The sequence below is a fragment of the Pelobates fuscus genome, chromosome 3, assembly GCF_036172605.1.
Source record: "Pelobates fuscus isolate aPelFus1 chromosome 3, aPelFus1.pri, whole genome shotgun sequence".
NCBI classification, from domain to species: Eukaryota; Metazoa; Chordata; class Amphibia; order Anura; family Pelobatidae; genus Pelobates; species Pelobates fuscus.
In genome coordinates, this window is record NC_086319.1 from 350,769,267 (window position 1) to 350,795,440 (window position 26,174).

The following is a 26,174-nucleotide window of genomic DNA, read 5'->3' on the forward strand; positions in this document are numbered from 1 at the left end:
CGGACGGCCAGGCGTGGCCGCTCCACAAGTGCCAAACAGGGGATTTAATCCTGGGTATTTTGATGTCCTGGGCATGCTATACTGCTTTTGAGCCCCAGCAGATTTTATTATTTTGAGTAGTTCTATCCCTGTTATACCTGGCCATGTCTGCAGCACTAGGGGGCTGGACTTATCTGTGGCTATTTCCTGTGCTTCACCTGAGGCAGATCGCTTATCAGCTGGGTATAAAACACTTGGCTACACCTTGACTATTCTTCTGCTTGTAACCTTGTCTGTACTGCATATTGGAGCACCTTTCCTGCACAGCCCCCATGCACACATTCACAGTCGAGGTGGCTTCTTGCCTGGTCACCTTGGACTGTGTTTATCTGCAAGGGTGAGAGAACATATCTGCGCTACAGACTCCCACCTCAGGTAAGATTCCTGACAGGTACATGCTGCTACTACTAAATGAGTTTCCAATAAAAAGTTAAAAGTCCAGCGGTCAATGTTTTTAAACGTTCTAGAGGTTGCTTGGATTGACTGATATAACTTTACGTTAAAAGCAAATATTTTTGCTTGTATTTTTTGAGCCTTTCAAAGATGGTCAGTATATAGAATATTTTCCCACCACTAGGTAGTTTAGTGATAACCCAAGTACCCTTTGTGTCAGATGTCTATAGGTATCCTAAGTCTACTGCACTAAGACTGGGTTATTTCTGGATAAATATGTAACAACTACCAGCAGCAATTTGACATTTAGCATCATTGGCAGTATGCTGGGAGCGATATTACGGTAAATGCCTTAAACATCAATCGAGCTACCATTAATCTGAGGTTATCCTGGTCATCAAAATTGTGTGATGGGTCCATTTAGTACCAATTTCTACTTAATTTAGTAGCTATATAGAATGTATTTCTACAAATCTTTGTGGTAAATTTCACCCGTCTAGTATGTGCTACTATTGTAAGTACACTATATTTATATTCTGCTATATCTTATGATACATTGGCCAAGTTTAGAAAAGTTAGAAACATAACTAGTTACTTTCTGCAAATGTGTGATGCAGTTTTGTCCCTATTATTGCCCTCCTTAACTGGTCCCTATATTTGCCCTATAACATACAAGTAATGGCTGACATCATACACATTTTCACAAGTAGAACTAATTAATAATTGTGAAGTATTATTTTAAACTGCACTATGTTTAGGAATTACGACAAGCAAATGCTCTTTTTGTTTTCCTCCATTAAAAAAAAAAAAAAAAAGTAAACTATTTTGGTCTACTTGTTGGCTTGTTCATATAATTTAATAGTGGATGTAAACAAATTTTTGTTTAGGTTTGTTTTTGTTCAGTTCCACAATTTTCTAATTTTGGTTTGGCCCAAAATTAGAACATTATTGGTTTGGTCAATCCAAAATTCTGCACAATGTTAGTTCATTTCTGAATTTCAGACGACTATTATTCCCTATAGACAACTAATAAATCCGGATGGTGGCAGTCATGACAAACCCATAAAGGGGATAATACATCTAATAGTAATAAAATACTGCACACAGACAATATATCATATTTATTTTGAACGTGGAACATGGTGTAATATTAACATGGTACAAACACTAAGATGGTTAAACATGTGGGTAAAAAATGGTTAAACATGTGGGAGAGTGAGTATTAATAGTATGATTTTTGGTGCATTTAAAACGTAAACAACCACCAAAATGAACAAATGTGATCTAACAAAATTAGTCATTCAGTCATTCAGTAATCTATTGCCCAAATTCAGATGAAAGCAAAAATATTGGTTAATTTTCTTGATTTTTCTGAATCTGAATACAAATGTCTGTTATTTCAGAGACTTTTATCCATAGCTCATCAATATTAAGAACACATTGAATTACTGCAGCCCATATGTAAACTGTTCAATAGAAAATCACAGATACTGTGAGTAAATTTCCCACAAGGGAATTTGCCATTTTTACGGATTGATTACTAGTAGTTATTATTAAATCAACACATAAAGATTTACAGCCATTCTAAAGGAGTTTAAAATACAAGTTTTAAGCCACTCACCCCAACTCAATGAACACAGGGCTAGAGAGATTGCAAATGCTGCCATCATTCCCCCATTCTCACTGATGTGTGCTAGACTAGAGCGTATCGTTCTTGGCACAGTGCATGGCTTATGGGCATGCTGTAATATCCCCATATATATTTTATTTATGTTCTTTAGGTCTTTTGGAAAGCTGACCAAAACTGCTAGCAGGTCCATTACAAATATCCAAAAGCAAGAATGCAGCTGTTTTAATGTATTAACGCTACCATTTAGAAAATTGTCATAAAATGATAAGGATTTCATAAAAGAATTAATACTTTTGAACCTCACAATGTTTTAATAACGGATGAATTAATACATTTAAAAACAAAACTGGTATATTTACAGAATTTAATTTTTGTTCCCCTCAAGTACATTATCTACGGTAGTTTTTTTGTTTAAGAATAGATATTTTATAATGAAGAGGTTAACAGGTTACAAATTTTATATGTGAGTGCTTTAACACTTAACAGTTAATTAGGGTTGTTTCAAATTATTTTTTACCATGTGTGCCAGGAGCGACTAGTGTGGTTGCAGCATTCTAAGCTTTCACATGCACTATTGCAAGTGAATTGTAGTGAAGCGGTTAAATGTCCATCTGATTGAAAATTAATAGCAATGTTATGGTCCAGGAATACACAAAAAGCAGTGTAATATTTCAAAGCTTTTTTAACGTGCAGTACACCAAAAATAGAATGCATTTTCAAAAGTACATCGATGATTTACACCAACAGGAGGCTACAAATGCTATATGTGAGTGCTTTAACATTATGTAGTTTCAAATTCAAATAATTTTCAGCCAGGTGTGCCGGGAGTGACTAGTATGGTTGCAGCATTTTATGTAAATAGAATAGATGAATCAATTGAATTTGGAAATTTAAATTTGAATTAATTTGGAAAACCAGCGATTTTTGTATCTTAACCAATCTACAGCACCGGATTCAAAGACGACCGCATGACAACTGATGATAAGCCGAATGCATCTGGCATGATGCACATTCCCAAATTATCATTCACTTGCTCTATTACAAGTTAATTGGTCATGTTAAGAAATATTTGCCCACTGGCAGCCAGCGGGCAAAAATGTAAAAGCCCTCAGAGCTGTCAGGGTTAATTCTGTGGTGGCTGGCCAGTGATTGCTTGCAAGCAGCCACTTCAAAAAAATAAAAAATATTTTTTTTTACAAATCTTATGCTGGTCCATGAGATTTCCATATTGCTATAATGGAAATTTACCACCTACCAAATATAGCCATTGATTATAATAAAAAACGTCTCTCGAGGCTTGGCTATAGGAGCGCTCTGATTGGTTGGTTTATTAACCAACCAGAGCGTCCTGGTCATATTACAAAGCACTGGAAATGTTCTCATGCTCTTCAATACCTGTCATACCATGAGAGTCTATAAAAATTTTAGTAGTTATGCCAATACCGGCTGGATAGCAAGTGGGGCATATGGAGGTATGTTAACTCCATTATAGCAATTTGGAGTGTCTTATTGACGCCCACAGGATTTTTATTTATTTAACTATTTTAATGTGACGGCTGTCTAGCAAGAGCTGGCATAATAAACCCTCATGCTGCAGAGTGTCTTTAACGATTTGCAAATCATTATGATTTATTTTAAACCAGACTTGGAGTTGAATTCTCCAAGCCTGGATTTGCTCCATTGAGCTAGGATTTCAGCCGTCCGACACCATTTAGTTCAGCTGAAATCCGGAGCAAATTCAGGCTCATTTGGGGAATGAATTAAAAAATTCAGACATTGATGAATTCCATCAACAATGCACATATTTTGCAGTAATTATAACCCTGATAATGTTAATCCATGTCTCTCCTACTCATCCAAACGCACTTACCAAAAAATACTCCTAGTACAGTTCGGTTCCGGACTGAAGGAAGTCCAGATTCCCCTTTCATAGCTGCATTGCTGATTTCCCTTGGATTGGGATTTCGTGGTTCTGTCAAGGTTTGATATACACCATCAGAATAGGCAGCTGGTAAGAGGCGCTGGAGACTAGTACCTGAAAGTATTGTCACGGTACAAAAAATAAAGATTCATTTTCTGACTTATGAGTAGAAATATACAGCATATAGATAATTCATACAGAATTAATATTAATAGTATATAAAAAAAACAGTGATTCTATGTTCTTAGTTCTATGTACATGTAATTATCTGAAATGTTTTTACTTTTAAGGACAACTGAAGGCACTCAGATCCATTGGTGGAACAAATGTACAGAGGGTCCTAGTGCTAGAAAATTCTTTTTGGCCCTCCTCTAGCACAAGAGTGGCTGAAACGTAGATTCCCATCTTCGTATAACTCCCACAATGCTTTGTCACTGGAGATCTACCATTTGCCCAATCTTACATAGTTACATAGTTACATAGCTGAAGAGAGACTTGTGTCCATCAAGTTCAGCCTTCCTCACATCTGTTTTTGCTGTTGATCCAAAAGAAATCAAAAAACCCAGTCTGAAGCACTTCCAATTTTGCAACAAACTAGGAAAAAAATCCTTCTTGACCCCAAAATAGCAGTCAGATATCTCATTGGATGAAGCAGCTATTACCCCAGTAATTAGAAATTATTTCCCATCTTGCAGTGTTGTATTTGTGAAAAGCATGTGTGCGTTTGAATGTAAGTATGTGCTTCTAGGGTTGTATGGTATGTACTGTTGCCATTGGAATACAGTGGTATACTAGTGTGTAGTGTTTATGTTTGACTGTTACATTTAGATAATGCTTAGTTCTACTTGTAAGGGTTACACAATATACTCACAACAATCACTCCTGATTTAGTTTGCTTGTTTTGTGTACACTCAGATACTTACACTGACACATACATACACCTTGAGACACAGATATACACACACTGACATGACTGATACACAGACTGGTATATACACACAGACTGACATACACATACAGATACACACACTGCCACATACACACACCTTGATACACAGAGTGCGACATACACACACCCTTACAAATACACACAGAAACCTGCTGTCACTTCCTCCTGGCATCGACGATATTACAGGGGCCCAGTAACGCTCTTAAAATGCTGCGGTGCCTGACCAGGCCCCTGTTTAGCAATGACCATCAGGTGGCCCCCTCAGTGTGTGGGCCCCAGTGCAGTCGTTCCACAGCTGCCCAGACCACTTCATCTCATTAAAGTAGTCTGGGTGCAGTGAGCGTTTAGTTTTAACCCTTTCATGTAAAAACATTGCCATTTAATACATACGGAAATGTTTACACTCAATGGTAAAACACAAATCTAGTGGCTGTCTTCCTGACAAACAATAGAGACGTTTCAAATATGAGGGACGAGTCAAACTTGGTTTAGACAGCTGACCTTCATTTCATTGGAGGAGCACAGCATTCACTATGGGTACACTTTTCTTCCCCAATAAGAACGCTCTATGAGGGGCATTGGACTGGACATATAGAAAAGTTGACCTTGATATCACTGAAGGGGGATCAAGTGGATTCAGGGACTTGATCTCAGTGCTGGAAAAACAGGTAAGTAATTCTCTTTATTCCAGTTATTATTTAGATTTAGGGGGCATGAATCTAAATAAATTGAAGTGCCCTATAGCGGAACCCTCTAAGCATCTCACCAATTATTTCACTAATCATCTCACCAATTCTGGTATAAGGTTATAAAATTCAGTTTACAATACACCAATGTAATATACTGAGGCTCAATATGTCTACAAAAGGTTTACTTGAATTTGCGATGAGATATTTATATTTTCTCGAAGGCTTAACTCCTGGTCTAAAAACTTTCAAATAATACTTTTAGTTGTAGTTAATGGAATATACCTGCAGAGCCTCGGCAGTGGTGAGCAAGATTGTTATACCAGCCATCATAGCGCTGAATCTCCCAATGAATATTCCTTTGTGCATCTATAAAGAAAAAAATATATATTTTTAAAGAGAAATCAAAGGAGAAAACTTGAATGAAACCTTCCTAAATATGCTCATATTCTCAACTGGGACAACATATTCTTTGCCAAGCTAGGCAGAAGCCAGCTAAAATCTCTGAATTCTTGTTAACTTCAGCAGTGGCGCCTGATCTATCAGCATTCATATCAATGTTTAATTTAAAATATAAAAAAAATACTGTTATGAAATACAATAAAAAAAAAATTGTTATTTAGTTTGATTCTGCATATCTTGTTCCTCGACTTGGGAAATTTGGAACACTTTAAGCACCCTGGAATCAGAGGATATATTTTTTAACTTGATACAGTGTAAAGTGGATATTCAATACCCAATTCTGATTAAACCCACCTCTGAGAGAGTGGACTAAGGAATACAGACTTAAATATAACGCATTATCAGAGCAACATCACCCCCAAAGCACTATGGCCTTATTTTCTAAGCGCTTACATGTTTTATACATTTAATTTCAAGTACTATTATTTATTATTAGTATTATTTATAAAATATTTTACCAGGAAGGATACATTGAGATTTCTTTCGCTTTCAAGTATGTCCTAGGTCCACAAAACATTGCATTGATACAATAGGGTACAATAAAATACAAAAACAATATTAACCCACAATATATACAAAAATGAACATAGAACAGGTAAGAAATATATAATCAACCATGACAGGTGCATTCTGTTTTGAGGTATGTAGAGAGGGATCTCTTAAAGTATATTATCACTTCTCCACAAGCTCTTTCCCCTCAGTTCTTGGTCAACCCATTTTCAAGTTAAATTAAACTCGGGAGTCATTGAGACATCGAGACACGCAACCTGTAATTCACTTGCCAGAATTGGTTGCACTTGCATATTAGCAATATTAATGTATTGTATCCATGTATAAATGTGATTTATTGACTAAGAGGGTCAGCTGATGGGATAGGGGGCTGCAGGTGCCTTGAAGACCTTGAGTTTTGGTCAAAAAGCTTGAAAACACTTTGGATGCCAAGGAACGGAATCATGGCAACAGTCTAATGACACCATAACCACAACATTGTCATTGCTATATTAAGTTACGTTAGAATCAGCTTATCTAATACAAACAATAAGTGTGTTTGTGAAATTATATCCGGTGTATTAAAAAAGACCCAATATAGAGTACTGCTAAGAAATGTTTTTCTTAGTATGAGTCAATTGTGTAAACACAATTTCCCTGACGAAGGTGTGTAACGGCTACCCAGATAGAGAGAGGGTTTCTGCCGTTGAAGGTGTCCTTTTTCCCTGCAAGCTGCTGTGGAGAAGTAGGCTGATGTAATCCCATCCACGATATCCAGAGTGAGGAGCAGGTTCAGCTGTAAACAGGAGCAGAATAATATTCCCAAATAATCCCCTTCCAAGAACGAGACGAGGCTACGTTTTGAAGGGTCAAGATGAACTGAGGACTGGAACACCCAGCCTGCTTTTTATTAGAAATAGATACACACAGAACACTCCCAGGGGGAGGATGAAAACAACCAATAATACAGATGGTAACACCCCCACGTCTCCTCCCCTCAGATAACTACATAACCCAATTAAAATGTCCACATTTTTCCACCAGTTCTGGATGTACCCCAAAAACAGGGGGTACAGCTTTAAATCCGGTAGCGCTGGATAGCTCTCCTTCAGGGGGACAATATATCCAAAAATCACCCCATTCGGATGTACAGTTCGGGAGATACAACGTTCCAAAGTTTTGACCGACCGCACAGACCAACTAGCCGAAATTAGTTCCATGAGTTTTGGCCTTGCGGTCGGTCTCCGTTCGCACGGTAAAAAGGTATGATACTCTGGCCATCCATGCGAATCGCGGGGTTCGCTGGAATCCCCATAGATGATTGCATATAACTACCGAACGAGGGGACGTTCGGTAGTTTCCGTACGAACTTATGGAGGTCTGGAGGATTCAGCGGTGTTCGCCTGTTTGCGTATCCGTTTTCAGTTCCATGCGGTTACAGGCAAACACCGCTGTTCGCACACAAGATGGCCGCGAACACGTGGAAAGTCCCGAAATGGCGGCCACCTCTGCATTACACGTGAAATTCGCACGGAACCAGACGAACAGAGGAATGGAACGAATGGATGTGTAAGTTGTAATTCCCTTGTTTGTTTCACATCCACCAGAGGTTGGTAGGGATCTGTTACACTGCTCCCCTTTTGTGGAACACTCCGGCAGACCCGGATTGATCCTTTTCGGGTCAACTTGGGGCTGTCCGGTCCTTTGTTAGGGCAATAGTTCTGTTTGTCTGGACAGACCGTCCGCGTTCCCATTAAACTTGCCAGGGCGGTATTGGATGGAGAAATTGTATGGCTGTAGTGCGAGACTCCATCTCAGTAAGCGTCCATTATCTCCAGCTACTCTGTTCAGCCATACAAGGGGGTTATGATCAGTAATTAAGGTGAATTCTTGACCGTACAGATATGGGGTTAATTTCTTTAGGGCCCAGACCAGGGCTAAGCACTCTTTTTCCACTGCCGCGTAACTCACTTCTCTAGGTAACAGTTTTCTGCTGAGATACGCGACAGGGTGTTCGCCCCCGTCTTCGCCAACCTGGCTTAGCACTGCCCCCAGTCCGTACATGGACGCATCTGTGTGGACGACAAATCTTTTGTTAGGGACGGGGGCAGATAAAACAGGTGCATTGATCAAGGCTTGTTTCAAGGTTTGGAATGCTGTTTCACAGGCGGGAGATACAACGTTCCAAAGTTTTGACCGACCGCACAGACCAACTAGCCGAAATTAGTTCCATGAGTTTTGGCCTTGCGGTCGGTCTCCGTTCGCACGGTAAAAAGGTATGATACTCTGGCCATCCATGCGAATCGCGGGGTTCGCTGGAATCCCCATAGATGATTGCATATAACTACCGAACGAGGGGACGTTCGGTAGTTTCCGTACGAACTTATGGAGGTCTGGAGGATTCAGCGGTGTTCGCCTGTTTGCGTATCCGTTTTCAGTTCCATGCGGTTACAGGCAAACACCGCTGTTCGCACACAAGATGGCCGCGAACACGTGGAAAGTCCCGAAATGGCGGCCACCTCTGCATTACACGTGAAATTCGCACGGAACCAGACGAACAGAGGAATGGAACGAATGGATGTGTAAGTTGTAATTCCCTTGTTTGTTTCACATCCACCAGAGGTTGGTAGGGATCTGTTACAAGGTGCATTACTGAAAGCACCGAAACGCGCGTCGGGTCATTCCCTTGTTTTCACTTTATTATTCCTTTTCACTAGGGCACTCTGTCGCTATGTGCAGGTAACCAACAACCTAAGTATGGTTCTGCACATTAGTATACTTTAATTTCTATCTATTATTTCACCTCTATAACTGGTCATCATTTCTATATGTGGGTAACTTTATTTTCAGGCTGACACTACAAGAACCTGCAACATTATAACCTTATATAGATATTGCTATTGTTAGATATACTGCTATCCTGAGGGTTTTATTTGATCCTATAAGGTGATCTAACTCTATCAAATATTGGTGTTTGCTGCAGTTATGCTATTCTAAGCCTGTTATGCTACCTACTATAGCTGTTTAGACTTAATACATTAACTATTTACCCCCAGTTTGTGGACCAGTTACCTAGTTCTATATGATACCTAGTGTCTTATAATTAAGACACTTCACTCTCTGAGCCTTCAGACTTGACCCCACGTTATAATATTAAAGTCTGTAGTCTGTAGTATGTCAGAGATTCAGTTGTTAGTATTTGTACTAGAATATCTAGAGGTGTGCCATTTTAGGCAAGATTGTACCCAACTCGGGTTTTTGACCACCACCACTGGTTATATATGCTATACTATTATTTACTCTTTAGTAATACATTATTATTTTGAGGATCTCTCTATAATAACTCCAGAGGATACTCCCTACATCTGGTTATTCCATCCAGATGGTCCGAGTATTCTTTTAGTTTATCTTATTAAATATGTAAAATAATAAAATAGGGAAAGGTATCCCTCATATATAACTGAACACATGTTTACACACCCATCTCATGTTCCTGTATTCTTTTATATATCTTCTCCTACATTTATTCTCTAGTCTGGTAAAATCTATTTCAAAATGAATGAAAATGCACTTACATGTAAAATACTGCAGCACAGCAAAACATAGACAAATATAGCATTGCCGAAGAGTTGTCTTCATTTCCAAGTAAGTACCACTAAAAAATAGTAAATAAAAATGTATATTTAAAAACATAAAATTTTAGAATATGACAGATTAATCCAAACAGCAATGTACAGGTGACTGTAGGCTTTATTTTTTCACAAGGGTGTATATAATTATGATGGTTTTGCTTAGTATTGGGCATTCTAAAAAAGAGAGAGAGGTTTTGTTCAAGTGTATATTGTCTCATTGTAACTTGAACCACTTCATGTTTCTTATTAAAACACCAAAACAGAATATGAGCTGGGGCCTGAACACCATGTAGAGGAAAGGCAGCCTCTGAACGCTCCTCTATGTCTTTGTAATCTTAGTTTAATTTCAGTGATTTCTACAAAATAATAGCTTCTCGTCAGTGTCAGTGAAATAGGAGAAATACTCTGGCACATTTTCAGCTTCTTTGATCTATGTAAGTCCCATGCAGCTTAGAGATCTGAGCTCCTGCAGTTATGGTCTAGTCAGGAGAGACTATATTTAAAAGAAGAAAAGCTACCACAACAAGAGGACATAGTTTTAAATTAGAGGGGCAAGGTTTAAAAATAATATCCGGAAGTATTACTTTACTGAGAGGGTAGTGGATGCATGGGAAAGCCCTCGAGCTGCTGTGAATGGCTACTGTGAAGAGGTTTAAGCATACGTGAGATAGACATAAGGCTATCCTAACTATAAGATAAGGCCAGGGACTAATGAAAGTATTTAGAGAATTGGGCAGTCTGGATGGGCCGAATGGTTCTTATCTGCCGTCACATTCTATGTTTCTATGTTTCTATGTGACAATGGGGTCTATTCCTCAAAACAAAAGTATCCTGACTCTTCTAAGACTCCATTTCTCCCCTGCCCTCTGGGCCAGCATGGGTTATGACAGAGGTGGTTCTTAGCCCTCTTGAACACTGTGATGGCATTGGTTTATATATACACATGTAAACAAAATAAAGTTTATTTAAAACATTGAATGGATAGCTTAGTACATGAATAAAGCAAGATAGCAATTCCCTAGAGCTATTTATGGATACCAAAATTATTGAAAATATAGCTTGTACAGTTCTGATTTTCTATTTGTTCCGTCTTTACAAACATTTGGGGATTTTTGGGTCGTAGTAAACTTTATATTCACAGTGAGAAGCATGCAGGACTGTGTTTGAATCATGCTGGCTCTTCCCCTGATCTGCCTCTTTGTCAGTCTCAGCCAATCATATATGTGATTGGATTAGGCCACCAATTCTGACGATGTCAGCAGACTGCTTGTTTTTTTGAGGCAAACAGCATGCAGAGTTACAGCTTTTAGCTTGAATTCAGTAAGATATTGCTATATTTATGGAGGCATGAAGGGCCCAGGGGGGCTAGATGGTGGTGTTAACACAATAGGGTCAGTAGTACATGTTTGTGTTCCTGACCCTATAGTGATCCTTTAAGTTACTGTGAGATAATATCATTTTTTCAGCAGCACAGATAACTGACCTATCTCACCGGCAGATTTTGAAATAGTTTCCACTTGCCACAGACATTTTAACAAGTTCCAATTCTACATCTACATTTTTAATCGAAGAAGATTGATCAGCATTGGGGGTTACTATCATCTTGTCTGCTTACATAATATGTCTCTAAATGCTTTAACAGCAACAAATGAAGGCATTGCTCATGGAAAGGCTGCCATCTTTTTGCATGGGGGCAAGTACAAGTTAATGTAGGGTATACACACGGAATTAACAGATCTGCTAGAGTGCTGCTAGAGTTACAAGGTATGCCATCAGCTGCTTCTGCAACCTCCTACAGTATGACCTCACAGTATGATGTGTCTCTGTTTTTTTAAGAACTCCATTGCCAAAAATGACACATGGGTTTTTAACGTCCTCATCACTGTCCCATGTTAATCTGCAATTAATGGAAAGCACCTCCAAGGACATCATACAAAGTTTGTAGTCAATGACCTTGTCAGCCACTGTTTGCACAGTTCACTGGGAAATAATCCACTGGGTATCTACAGGCTTAGAGAGCATACAAAGCACAGGTCTCCAGCTCCTTCTCAAACCTACACAGTGCAAGATTATTCCTGCTTGCTACATTACTCCTACAGTAATCTGTCAACAAGTATCCCAACACAACTCCCACTAATTTAATGTTCAGAAGAATGGTTTGAAGCTGTGTCCCACAACCCTCTTACCAGCCCTGCCATATTAGTAGCCTGTAGGTCATTGCCCCCTTGAACACCTTGCCTGAACCCACATGGTATTGCTATCAGTTTTATTTATTCTGGTTGCTACGTGAGGAATCTATGCAAACTTTAGATAGCTAAGAATCATTATAATTAATTTTATAATAGAATGTGTTTTACATTTTCATATCTCATATTATAGCCATGCTGCCATTAAACTATTCCACTCCCTGATTTATTTGCAACACTATTACTGTGATCTCCTATTATTATTATATATTATAATATAATAATATATATGTTTTCTCCTTATAGGTTATAAGCAGTGGAAGCAATTCAAGTTTAAATTGAACTTAATAATAAATCTGTCAACTATGTTAATAATAGCTATGTTGAGGACATCCAATGTTCCTCCTTCTTACCCTTTCCTTATTGTAAAGGGGTGTTTGTTTGTTTGTTTGTTTGTTTCTGTGATGGAGCTCTTATACTCTAACTGGGTATCTCTTTGAAGTATTCCCTTTCTCTCAAGTAGGACAGCTAGAGTAAGTATTGCGTAATTTCCAAACTTCAGCCGAGACTTGATAAAGAGGAAAGCAGGTAACATTTTATTCAAAAACTCACATGGATACAGTTGCAATAAAAAGTATGTGAACCCTTTGGAATGATATGGATTTCTGCACAAATTGGTCATAAAATGTGATCTGATCATCATCATGTGATTGAGTGCGGTTCCCACTATCTACTCTGATCATCATCTAAGTCACAACAATAGACAATCAAAGTCTGCTTAAACTAATAACACACAAAGAATGAAATGTTGCCATGTTTTTATTGAACACACCATGTAAACATTCACAGTGCAGGTGGAAAAAGTATGTGAACCCTTGGATTTAATAACTGGTTGAACCTCCTTTGGCAGCAATAACTTCAACCAAACGTTTCCTGTTGTTGCAGATCAGACGTGCACAAGAGACGTGCACAGGAGTAATTCTTGACCATTCCTCTTTACAGAACTGTTTCAGTTCAGCAATATTCTTGGGATGTCTGGTGTGAATCACTTTCTTGAGGTCATGCCACAGCATCTCTGACTGGGCCACTTCAGAAGGTGTATTTTCTTCTGTTTAAGCCATTCTGTTGATTTACTTCTATGCTTTGGGTCATTGTCCTGTTGCAGCACCCATCTTCTGTTGAGCTTCAACTGGTAGACAGATGGCCTTAAGTTCTCCTGCAAAATGTCTTGATAAACTTGGGAATTCATTTTTCCTTCGATGATAGCAATCCGTCCAGGCCCTGACGCAGCAAAGCAGCCCCAAACCATGATGCCCCCACCCCCATACTTCACAGTTGGGATGAGGTTTTGATGTTGGTGTGCCGTGCCTCTTTTTCGCCACACATAGTGTTGTGTGTTTCTTCCAAACAACTCAACTTTGGTTTCATCTGTCCACAGAATATTTTGCCAGTACTGCAGTGGAACATCCAGATACTCTTGTGCAAACTGTAAACGTGCAGCAATGTTTTGTTTGGACAGCAGTGGCTTCCTCTGTGGTATCCTCCCATTAAATCCATTCTTGTTTAGTGTTTTACGTATTGTAGATTCGCTAACAGGGATGTTAGCATTTGCCAGTGACTTTTGTAAGTCTTTAGCTAACACTCTAGGATTCTTCTTCACCTCATTGAGCAGTCTGCGCTGGTCTCTTGCAGTCATCTTTACAGGATGGCCACTCCTAGGGTGTCAGGCTTACCTTGCTGGGAGTCCAACATGCAGAGATAAATGCTCACCCTTGCAATTAGACACAGGCCGAGGTGGTCAAGGTAGAACTCACCTGGCCTGTGAATCTGTGCACGGGGGCTGTGCAGGTGAATGCTTGATGTCGCAGTACCAAAAAGGGAATCCAGGAGAATAGTCGTAGGTAAGCCAATGGTCAGAGGGTGCCAGAAATCAGGAGATACGAGTAACAAGCCGAGGTCAAGGGATGCCAGAGGTCAGGGTACAAAACGAGTAGCAATCCAAGGTCAGGACAATACTAGAACGTGGAGTAGCAATTCTCTAACCAGAGTCATTGAACTGACACTGCCCTTAGGGAGGAGCAGTGTCTTATACCTTGTTAATTGGGTATTAGATACAGCTGGAGAGTTACTGACAGGTCTGAGCCAGGTGAAGTCCAGCCCCCTAGTGCTGCAGGCAATACCAGATAAAACAGGAGTTATCCAAAGTCCTGAACTGGCTCAGAGGTTAAAGAGCAGGTTCAGAACTGCCAAGTATACAGGTTCAAATCCCTCTTCGGGCAATAAAGGGGCGACCCTGTCTGTCAGTCTGGAGGTCACGGTGTGAATCCTGACATAGGGAGAGTAGCAGCAGTGCTGAACTTTCTCCATTTATAGACAATTTGTCTTACCATGGACTGATGAACAGCAAGGCTTTTGGAGATACTTTCATAACCCTTTCCAGCTTTATGCAAGTCATCAATTCTTAATCGTAGGTCTTCTGAGAGCTCTTTTGTGCGAGGCATCATTCACATCAGTGAATTGTGAATTGTGAAAAGCAAATCCAGAACTGGTGTGTGTTTTTTATAGGGCAGCTGTAACCAACACCTTCAATCTCATCTCATGGATTGGACTCCAGTTGGCTGACAACTCACTCCAATTAGCTCTTGGAGATATCATTAGTCTAGGGATTCACATACTTTTTCCACCTGCACTGTGAATGTTTACATGGTGTGTTCAATAAAAACATGGCAACATTTTATTCTTTGTGTGTTATTAGTTTAAGCAGACTGTGATTGTCTATTGTTGTGACTTAGATGATGATCAGATCACATTTTATGACCAATTTGTGCAGAAATCCATATAATTCCAAAGGGTTTACATACTTTTTCTTGCAACTGTATATACAGGCATTCCCAACAGGAGGTAATTAACACACACAACGCAATCCCACCCTGGCACCTTGGTGTCTGGGAAATCACTTAATCAACAGCCAAATCATGTAATTCATTGCCAGACACCAGGGCACCGTGCAATATTAACCCCCAAAATAAGTTGTTCCCCACATTACATCCATCTAGTTGCATACTTCCCAAGAGGGCTCTGGTTCTGAGGGGCAAACCGTCCAAAAAGTGCTTGGATCGGAAGATGTCTAGCCCGAGTAATCACAGCATAAGTTGTGACCAGGCCACAACCACTATGACCCGGTGCAGAGTTCCAAGATGTATCATGCTAAGTTCTGGTCATTGATATTGGTTTCTTGAATCTCTGGAGAAAGGAGCTCCCACAAGTCCGGTCTCTGGATGCCTCATCACCTCCTCAATCTCCCCTCCAAATAGCAGACTGGTTGATTTTCTGGGGACTGAGTGAGGCCAAATTGAAGGGTGATTCAGGTTGTCTCCTGGTGTCACATCCTGTTCCTAGCTGCGGATCATTCTGGCAATGGCTTCTGGTATCCAGTACTCTTTTTACAATTCTTGTTTAGTTTTTCTGGTTTTCTATTCCATGTCTGGTTTTCTTTATGCTGGGTTTTCTGGGTTCATTCCTGTATTCCGTTCCTGGAATTCCTTTAAATGTTTGTTTTATGATGCCACACCCGTTCCTTTTCCATGATTCCTTTTGTTTCAGTTGGATCCTGCAGGCAGTTGCTCAAGTCATCTGCCCCTTTCTTGCAGGTAAGTGCTGTATGTGCTTTATTATGGTTCATTTAGCAGACATCAGGCAGAGTAGGACCTGCCAAATATGGGGTACATTGGCGTTGTAGCAGGCTTATGCAATGTATGATCATATAATGTAACTATATCCCCATTGCTTTCACATATAGTACTTAGTTATGTCTCCTCTTGTTTTGTCTATTATATATTGTCTTGTTTTATTTTGTATTCCCAGTCCATGTACAGTCCTGTCTTGTCCTGCCCATGTTATGATAATGTTTCCCTTATGTATTGTGTACATGTTCTGGGTTTAGCTTCCTATGTGTCAGGGTCTTACCTGAGTTGGGAGTCTGTAGCGCAGATATGACGCTCACCCTTGCAGATAGCCACAGGCCGAGGTGGTCAGGTAAGAATTCACCTGGCCTGTGGGTCTGTGCACGGGGGCTGTGCAGGATGCAGTACCAAATTCGCAGGACAGGCAAGGACAGAACCAGCAGGATAGTCGAGGGATAGCCGAGGTCAAAGGATGCCAGAGGTAGAATAAACGAGTCACAAGCCGAGGTCAAATACACGAAGCAGAATCAACAGGAACACTGGTACGACACAGGAACAAAGATCAAAGACTTGACAATGATTGCAGGGCGAGGCTGGGTTTAAATACCCTGCTAATGGAGATCAGAGTCAGGTGAGAAGCAGGCAAGTCATGGTGCAACCCCCGGAGTAGTAGCCAAGCCAGAATGAACAAGGCCGGAATCGGAAGTCTCAGGTAAAGCCGCTGTGGCTCAGAGGTAGAGAGCAGGACTGGGATAGACAAGTACCCCGGTTCAAGTCCCCTGTTGGGAATTCCAGGAGCGACCACGTCTTGCCGTCTGTCTCACAGGTGAGTACCCTGACAGTACCTCCCCCTTCAAAAACGACCTCTGGGCGTAAGCAGGCTCCTCATCGAAGTAATCCGTCTCACCAGTGTCACTCTCAGAATCCGTCGAGTCCCCATAGTGAAAGTCCTCAGCATGGGATCCCTGATTAGTTCGGGATTTCCCAGTACCAGCTTCTGGTACAGCTGACGATCGGTCTAGGTTCCGGGTAGGGGTGACAAAAACTTCCACCACTTCGGGAGGGACAGTGCTCGCAGCTAGCAGTGCTTTTTCGAACACTTCCAAGTCTTTTTTACAGACCGTAGTGCCATTAGAAGAAATTACACAATCCTTGGGTAAATCCTTTTCAAGTGGGTAGGAAGTAGTGGTGGTAATACAGGAAGCAACTTTGGTAGTAACAGCAGACGACTCTGGAGCAGGAGGTCTAGGAGGGCGAACAGGACAAAGGGTGATGAAGTGTCCACCTTCTCCACAGTAAAAGCACAGACCATGGCTTCTCCTTCGGTCCCTCTCTCCCGGTGTGACTTTGCAGTGGACACGTCCAATTTGCATAGGCTCCTCAGGATCAAGTTGAACACAGGATACCTCTGGAGTTCTCCTGGGAACTGAATCATAAGAGGGTATCACTGGGGTGTGGTGACGTAGACTCCGCGATTTTTTAGTAGTAGAAGCTGGCTTGGGCTTAGTGATCCTGCACTGTGAGTCCAAGGCAATAATAAAGGACTCCCAGCTGACAAGGACAGGACTCTTCCTCTGCAACATTTGGTAAGACCAGGTTTTAATGCGTCCAGACAACAGGTTGATAGCCGCTCTGACCCTGATGAAATCCGTGGCGTAAGTTCGAGGCTTTAAAGAAAACAATACCTCGCAATCCATCCTGAATGACTGGAAGGACGTGTAGTTACCATCGAATCTGTCGGGCATGATGACAAAGGGTTCCGGAGCTGGATGTACTGCGCCTTTAAGAGATAAAAGTTCCTGCTGCAACTCCGAAACAATCTGGGCCAAGCTGGACACTTGCTGGAGTGAGGGTGAGCACATTTCTGCGGACTCCATATTGGTCAAGTCTTTTGTCAGGGTCTTACCTGAGTTGGGAGTCTGTAGCGCAGATATGACGCTCACCCTTGCAGATAGCCACAGGCCGAGGTGGTCAGGTAAGAATTCACCTGGCCTGTGGGTCTGTGCACGGGGGCTGTGCAGGATGCAGTACCAAATTCGCAGGACAGGCAAGGACAGAACCAGCAGGATAGTCGAGGGATAGCCGAGGTCAAAGGATGCCAGAGGTAGAATAAACGAGTCACAAGCCGAGGTCAAATACACGAAGCAGAATCAACAGGAACACTGGTACGACACAGGAACAAAGATCAAAGACTTGACAATGATTGCAGGGCGAGGCTGGGTTTAAATACCCTGCTAATGGAGATCAGAGTCAGGTGAGAAGCAGGCAAGTCATGGTGCAACCCCCGGAGTAGTAGCCAAGCCAGAATGAACAAGGCCGGAATCGGAAGTCTCAGGTAAAGCCGCTGTGGCTCAGAGGTAGAGAGCAGGACTGGGATAGACAAGTACCCCGGTTCAAGTCCCCTGTTGGGAATTCCAGGAGCGACCACGTCTTGCCGTCTGTCTCACAGGTGAGTACCCTGACACTATGCTTCTCTGGTTCTGGGTTCTGTTCTAGTCATACCTTGTTTCTGTACTGGATACATTCCTGCTGTAGAGCCACCCTATTCAGCTCCTGGGAGGTCTGCTTATTTCCAAGCTCCTAGTTCCTGGGATCCGCAGTAGCTGCATCAGGGTCCTGGTATGTGGCCGCACAAACGCTGTTGCTCAACACCAGGGGGCGTGCGGTTACCCTGCACCAAACCCTGCTAATCCACCTCCACACTGTGACTCCTACTTCAACATCAGGCATACTGGGTCCCGGTCATCCGACCGCAGCCCAGACGGTGTCTCGGTCCCGGTCACCGGACCACCACCCTGACACCTGGTTAAACACTTTATGCTCTGCATGCTCCCTTGGATAATCACTTCTAAGCTCTTTTAAGAGCTTGTTCCTGTCTTGCTCTCTGAAGGAGTCTACGGTGGTTATGGTGTCGGCTGGAGTGCTTGGAGTCCTCAGGAAGCGCTAGGAGTATCCTTCAATAAAGGTACCCAGTCGGGGTGCCAGGTGATCCGTTACACTCCTCTACCACCTCCTCGTCCGGTCAGCGTAACACCTTCATCACCAACTTCAGCACAGCCAGGGGGAAACGACAGCAGGCTGTTTTAGAACTCATATGTTTGGGGGAAGAAACCCACACCGCGCAGGAGCTGTGAATGGGCATGGAACCACAGACCGATGAGTGGTTGTTGCCACTAAGCCTCAAGCCAGGCCTGGTGGTGTTTGCGATAATGGGCGAAATCTCGTAGCAGCTCTGGGCCTAGCCAGTTTGACGCACAGCCCTTCCCTGGCGCATGTGCTGAATTTGGTGGTGCAGAAATTCCTGAAAAACTACCCAGAGTTATCAGAGCTGCTGCAGAAAGTGCGGGCCATCTGTGCGCGCTTTTGTCGTTCTCACCCTGCTGCTGCTCGCCTGTCTGCGCTGCAGCATAACTTTGGCCTTCCCACTCAACACCTCATTTGCGACGTGCCCACAAAATGGAACTCCACCTTGCACATGCTGGAGAGACTGTGCGAGCAGCAGCAGGCGATAGTGGAGTTTCAGCTGCAGCACGCACGGGTCAGTCGCTCTGCACCAGACTTGCCCTCCAATAGATCCTCGTTAAAGGATTTAAAGTGTACTCATTCCAATTACAGGGTCCTGTATTGTTATTTATCGTCACTACCTCCCGTGTCGGGAGTGGGTAACCGCCAGCACCTCAGAAGGCAGGGTTAGCATGGCACAACAACCAGCACCACCAGCTGATAACGTCTTAGCAGGAGGCAGCATTTCAGCAAGATGGTGGAACAGTACGTGTGCACACGCCTACACGTACTGACTGATGGGTCCGCCCCATTCAACTTCTGGGTCTCCAAATTGGGCACATGGTCTGAGCTTGCCCTTTATGCTTGGAGGTTCTGGTCTGCCCTGCAGCCAGTGTATTGTCTGAATGTGTGTTCCCCGTTACCATGGTGGTCACCATGGTAGGCGCGGAAAATTACATTGAAAGTTGATAGGGCAGACATCCGAATGCGTTGTCGCCATCACAGGAACGTGCGAACGGCACAAGGTTATCACAGACAAGCGCAGCCGCCTGTCCACGGCCAACGTGGACAAGCTCATGTTTATTAAAATGAACCAGGCATGGATCCCACCAGACTTGTCTGTACCTTGTGCAGAATAGACATTTATACTGGCCTCACCCAGCCATTGTTATACTCAAGTGCACTTATTCTTTGTTTTCTATTTTTATATGTCCCAATATTTGCAAGCTTGACAAAGACCTTTTGGGGTCAAAACGTTGCTGCTGTGGTTCTTAATGAAGTACCTGTCTTGAACCAAGGAGTGCCTGGACCTCTATTATTTGATCCTCTTCTGCAACTGTCAAATATAACCTAATAAGCCCTCAGTCAATTAATATTGACTGGACCCAGGGCAAAGCACATCTTTGGGTCCCTTGGATGTTGAACCCTCCCCACTCCCCGGCATGCAATCACGTACTCTAACTCAATACAGTGGCAAAACTAAAGTAGAGAGGTGCACTCCTTTTTTTGAGCCACTCTATCATATGATTGACCAAAAGGTAGGTCCCCATCTGTCGTGCAACTCCAACAATGCATTGACAGCTGAAGCTCTACAACCCAGCTTTTCAGGGTTGTATTTAGCACTGAGCAGTGTTTGTGTGTTTGAATGTAAGCATGTTTTTGAATGGAGTATGTTTGTGTAAATGAAGGGGTGTGTTTGTATGTGGTGTTGGTGTTTGAGCGCATGCTTGTGTATATGTGTAGTGCTAATTTTTGAATGGGAGGTTGTGTTTATATATAATTTTGATGTTCAACACAGATGTGTGTTTGTATGTAGTGTTAACGTTTCAATGCAGGATTGTGTTTGTATGTAGTGTTGAAGTTTGAATACCGAGGTGTATTTGTGTGTAGTGTTGGCATGTATGCATAAAAAACAAGTAAAAATGTCGCTAAAAATATAACCTTAATATTTCTAATTTAAAAGCAGTTCCTTATAATATGAGAAACTCAAACCACATAAAATAACCTAAAACAAACCATTAAGTGCACTGTGTCTTTAAGACAAAGAAATAAATTAAATAAAACCACTTCAATCACACTAAATGTACTAAAGTGCATATGTTATATATCTGTGCAAATTGCTGTGTAAAGAACAAAAATAAAGTGAATTGTGCAGCGAAAAAACACTCTAAAGGTTCAATACAGTGCCAATCTTAAGTGTTATTGCAATTGTGCACCTTCATAAATTGCATTATATATATACCGTATATATCAGGTATGATTTACCATATGCAATTAGTATTAATTGTATTAATCAGCAATCCTCAGGGAATATACCATGTAAAGGTAAAAGAAAAAAATTCCTACATAGGGTAATATTGTAAGTCAAAAGCAAGAGTAGAAAAAGGGACATAGAAACACTCACAAACGTAGAGTAAATAAGTCTGCTCTAACTTTAATGGCTTTTTAGAACAGGCATATGATGTCTGGAGGCTGTAATAGATTTGAAATCCTTTATTGAAATGATTAAAAATCACAGGCAGACAGCTCCACTTAAATTTAGTTAGACCTTTCCTTCCAAGCTCCCCTCAATCCTATTTGCAACTGCAGGCTGAATGAAGGGCTCAGGATTCGGGTATTCTTAACGCAGATTTCCGAGAGGCGGGGCTATGCGGCCGGTGTACATGATGATGAAGCGTTTCACTGAATTTCATCAGCTTCCTCAAATCTGCCTTCTCATCAACTCCAGTCTCTTATAAAGTCCCCAGAATAACCACTCTAGAAGTTCGACAAGGCTCCTTCCCAATTGGCTACTTTATAAGCCTTGGTGACGGACCGCCTGGCACCCCGACCCGGTACCTCCGTCAATCGCTGTATAGTCGGAGTATAGTGATTATAGCAATCTACAGAGTGTGAATATAGCTCTCCAATCCCCCAAACATGACTTTAAAAAAAAATCAATCAATTTCTGTCCCCTTGTCCGTGGGAACATTTCCACCGAACAGCGCCTACAGTTTTGTAGAACCGAACGCAGGGAGTTTCTGTGTTCGTTTTCAGTACCATGAGATTCATGCCTAAACACCGCTGCCTGCTTTCAGGCAAGCAAGATGGCCTCCACCTTATGGTCGTCCATAGGAATTGCGGCCATCCAGACGAACACTTAGAATTAGGCTTAACAAGCTCCAGGGTGGTCTTCGGTTTGTGCAGCTGTTTGGTTCTTGAACCAAATATAAGATCCCAAAAACCAAGTCTGTTCACATAGTTTTTTTTTTTTTTTTAAAGAGCCCATAGTATTTTGGTAAGAGGCTGGCCAGCAGGCTCCTCCAAGCACCCGTGATAAGTTTCAGTTCGTCACAGCCTCTATTAGCATCTGTATCAAGACCAGAGACTCAAACCTCAGATTAGGAGATTGGCTTGACAGAATCATTGAGGCAAATTATCTACACATTGAAAATGCTCCATATATTTATACAACTACATGTCCAAAAGAAAGTAAAAGTAACATAATACATAAAAAAAATAGAATTTAAAATCAACTTTCTTGCATTGGCAACTCTCTTGCATTAGCACCTACTCATAAACAAAAAGAGAGGAGACATTGATACTTACATCTTGATGTATACATCAAATACATATTGTTTCATACCTATATTTTCTCATTTAGAGTCAATAACAGAACAAAGCGGGTATAACAGTAACCTCTGGAGCCTATATAAATTATATTATATACAGAATGATACTATATAAAATTATATAAACAAATAAAAAAAATATTTATATTAGAAAGAGATCATATATTATATTTAAAAAATTATAAAGAGTAAAAAAGATCAAATTTTATATTAAGACTTTATGGCTCCAGAGTTTTCAAATAATTATTAGTTAAGAGACATTCAATACTATTTGTTAAAAAAAAATCTACGTGCTCTTCTGAAAATTCTCCAGTTCCTTGTAAACATTCACATATTACTTTACATCCTAAATTCTGAGGTATAGAGGTATACAAGGGTGATGCATCACTTGTCACCAGAATAAATGTATCTTTCCACTCTATACCACGTAAAATGCTAATAATATCCCTAGTATCCTTTAAATATGACAGCATGGCTTTTATTATATCTTGTAAGTGGATATCAACATATTTGGATACATTGGCTGATATAGAGCCTATGTCAGAGACTATGGGTCTACCAGGGTGGTTAGTTGCATCCTTATGCACGTTTGGCAGGATATAGAAGGTAGGCACATGTGGATGTTCATTTTTAAGAAAATTGTACTCATCATTATTAAATATACCCAACTCCCTACCTCTGTCCAGAAGTGCATAAAGGGATAATTTAATATTAGGCGTAGGTTATCTATCCAATTCACTGTAGACATCTTTGTCTCAACTGTCTATAGCATTCTTTTAAATACGATCTCCACACATCGTATGCTTAGTCTAACAAGCCATTAAATTTAGAGCAGACTTATTTACTCTACGTTTGTGAGTGTTTCTTTGTCCCTTATTCTACTCTTGCTTTTGCCTTACAATATTACCCTATGTATGCTTTTTTCTGTTTCCTTTACATAATCTACTTCCTGAGGGTTGCCGAATTATACAATTGCTAATTGTATATTGTGGCAAACCTAGCCACTTCTGAACTATATGTATTGCAGGTTGTCCATAGGCTGAATGTATACTGTAAGTCCTTACCTGTATAAGTGCTGTGTTATGGCCGTTCGCATGCTGGCAGCCGTACGCTGCCAGCATACAAAGCATTCGTTCGACGAAAACACGGCTATCCCAGCCGTTCGCCGTACGAATGCGGGCTCCCCAGGTAGACCACACATTCACAAGTCGTGTGGCACCAATTAACCGATTGCAACAATGTTGCAATCGGTAATTAAGGGCTCTCCTAGGTGGCCGCCGTTCGGCTACCGACCATGCGGCGGTCGGCCATCTTGGATCCTTTGTCTCTGCAGCGGTGTTCGGTCGTCGAGAGCCTGGAACTGAAAACGGCTACTCAATGATCCGAACACCGCTGGACTTCCAGAGCGTTCGGGAGTTCCGCGTTCGGTACATTATGTTCCCCACAATGGTTCGGTACTTTTAAACCGAACTCAATGTTTGAATGTATTCTGTGCGGCGTTCGGTCAATTCAGCTGGGATCGGAGCGGTATTCTCACAAAGTATGCGCTCCGACCCCAGCTATCTGCCGAACGTTCCGCCAGCGCAAAGTACCGAATATTGTGTAAAATATATATTTTAAAGTCAATTGTCGGTTTTGCTGCACGAGGGGATAATCCACTTAATCGTCCATTTTAGTGGGAGTATCCTTCTCGTGCAGCGGTGCCTGTTGGGAAAGTCACAATGCATGTTGGGAGAAATCCCCTGGATTATCTGTGTGGAAACCCCTTGCATGGGGAACTGCTTAAATATGCCAGCTTGCGAATAAACTGAGTTAGTTGACTCCCAAACTGTGTTTCGTCCGGTTATTGGGAGGATGGGGAATATTGCCGTGCTTTCTGTTCTGACTGTGGATTTCCTGAGGATACCAACGGATATCGTGGACTAATATACTGCGTTCCGTTACAATTGGTGGCAAGCGATGGGATCCGAACCTTACAGCCGAAAAGCGGAGTTCGTGTAACTGGTACTACCGAACGAGGAAAGCAAAGGCAATTCGTATGGAGATTGATTATACCGTACTGAAACGACAGACTTTAAAGGAACTACTGGAAGCCAGAGGGAAAGTAGCCAGCAGCAAAACCAAGGCTACACTAATTGCCGAGCTGATGGAGGGAGACCAAGCCCGCAGCGCTACACCCCCAGTAGTTATGGAGGAAACGCTCTATGAAAGAGAGATGAGGACCAGGCTAGCATTTTTGCTGCAGCCTATATCGGAGGCCATGTTGACAATGGTAATAGCAAATGTGCAGGAATATGTTATGGCACACAGCCCGCAACACACCTTGACTCGAACCGAGTCCAACACAGGGTCCCTCTACAACCCGGTAAAGCCCAAGATCCCGTACCAGGCCTTCAGAGCTTTTTGCGAGGAAAAGGACGAGATAGATGGGTACTTGCAGGACTTTGAAAGACTGTGTGATCTGCATGAGCTAGAACGGTCAGTATGGGTGCAACTGCTAGCAAGCAAACTAGCAGGTCGGGCAGCCGAAGCGTACCGTGCTGTGCCCAGTGAGGACAGCAAAGATTATGAAAAAGTAAAGCGCGCAATCTTGGAGAGGTATGCCATTACCCCAGAGGCATACCGGCGCAAGTTCAGACACTTACGCAAACCAGAGCGAGATTCGCACGCAGAATGGGCACACAAATTGGATCAAGCCTCCCAAGGGTGGATACAGGCCAGCAACGCCACCACCATGGAGGAATTGCGTCAAATGGTGTTGCTGGAGCAATTTTTTAATGGATTATCCCCGGAGACTCAAGAATGGGTGCGGGACAGGAAACCCCTCACCCTAACTGAAGCGGCTAGATTGGCCGATCAACACTTTGATGCCCGGAGGCACCAGGGACCTGTAGCCAAAAGCTACTCCCGACCCCCAGGACTACCTAGTGCTACACCACCTCTAGCGCCCACCGCCGCTCCGTTCCGTCCCTCACAAGGACAGATACCGCCACCTTCCAGATACAACGGGCGGGCCAACATCCAGTGCCATTCCTGTAAACAATGGGGGCATATGGCCCGAGAATGCACCCAGAATCGCGTCAGGCCCACCTGGAATCAGGGGCGTCCAAACCCCGCACCCAGGGCGGCTGCTCACCATTACCAGAGGGAACCAGCCACTCAGGATTTGTGGAGTGTGCATGCGGAGGAACCTCTGGGTATCTTACACGAAGTAATGTCGGTCCGAGCCACCGATAACCGGCAGCATCACCGGCAGCTGGTAACACTTGAGGGGAACGAGGTTCAGGGACTGCGGGATTCGGGAGCTACCTTAACCCTGATAGCCCCCCATTTGGTTTCGGAGGGCACGCATACCGGCGGATCTGTGGCTGTTCGGGTAGCCGGGGGAGCTGTATACCGACTACCCACGGCGAAAGTACATTTGAACTGGGGTGCGGGGGAGGGGACAGTAGAAGTGGGGCTAATGCAGAACTTACCAGCAGATGTTGTG

The 26,174-nt window shown here is 42.3% G+C and overlaps 1 protein-coding gene across 1 annotated transcript in view; it reads right to left on the minus strand.

Moving 5' to 3' along the window:
- The window catches only part of LOC134603309 (dual oxidase 1-like), a 208,723-nt gene that overhangs the window by 148,430 nt on the left and 34,119 nt on the right, over nucleotides 1–26,174 (minus strand). Inside the window, exons 2-4 of the mRNA XM_063449164.1 lie at nucleotides 10,145–10,224; nucleotides 5,904–5,987; nucleotides 3,933–4,097 (exon numbers count right to left, since the gene is read on the minus strand). Of these exons, the coding sequence (XP_063305234.1) occupies nucleotides 3,933–4,097; nucleotides 5,904–5,987; nucleotides 10,145–10,208 (313 nt within the window). The 5' untranslated portion in view covers nucleotides 10,209–10,224. The remainder of the gene's footprint in view (nucleotides 1–3,932; nucleotides 4,098–5,903; nucleotides 5,988–10,144; nucleotides 10,225–26,174) is intronic.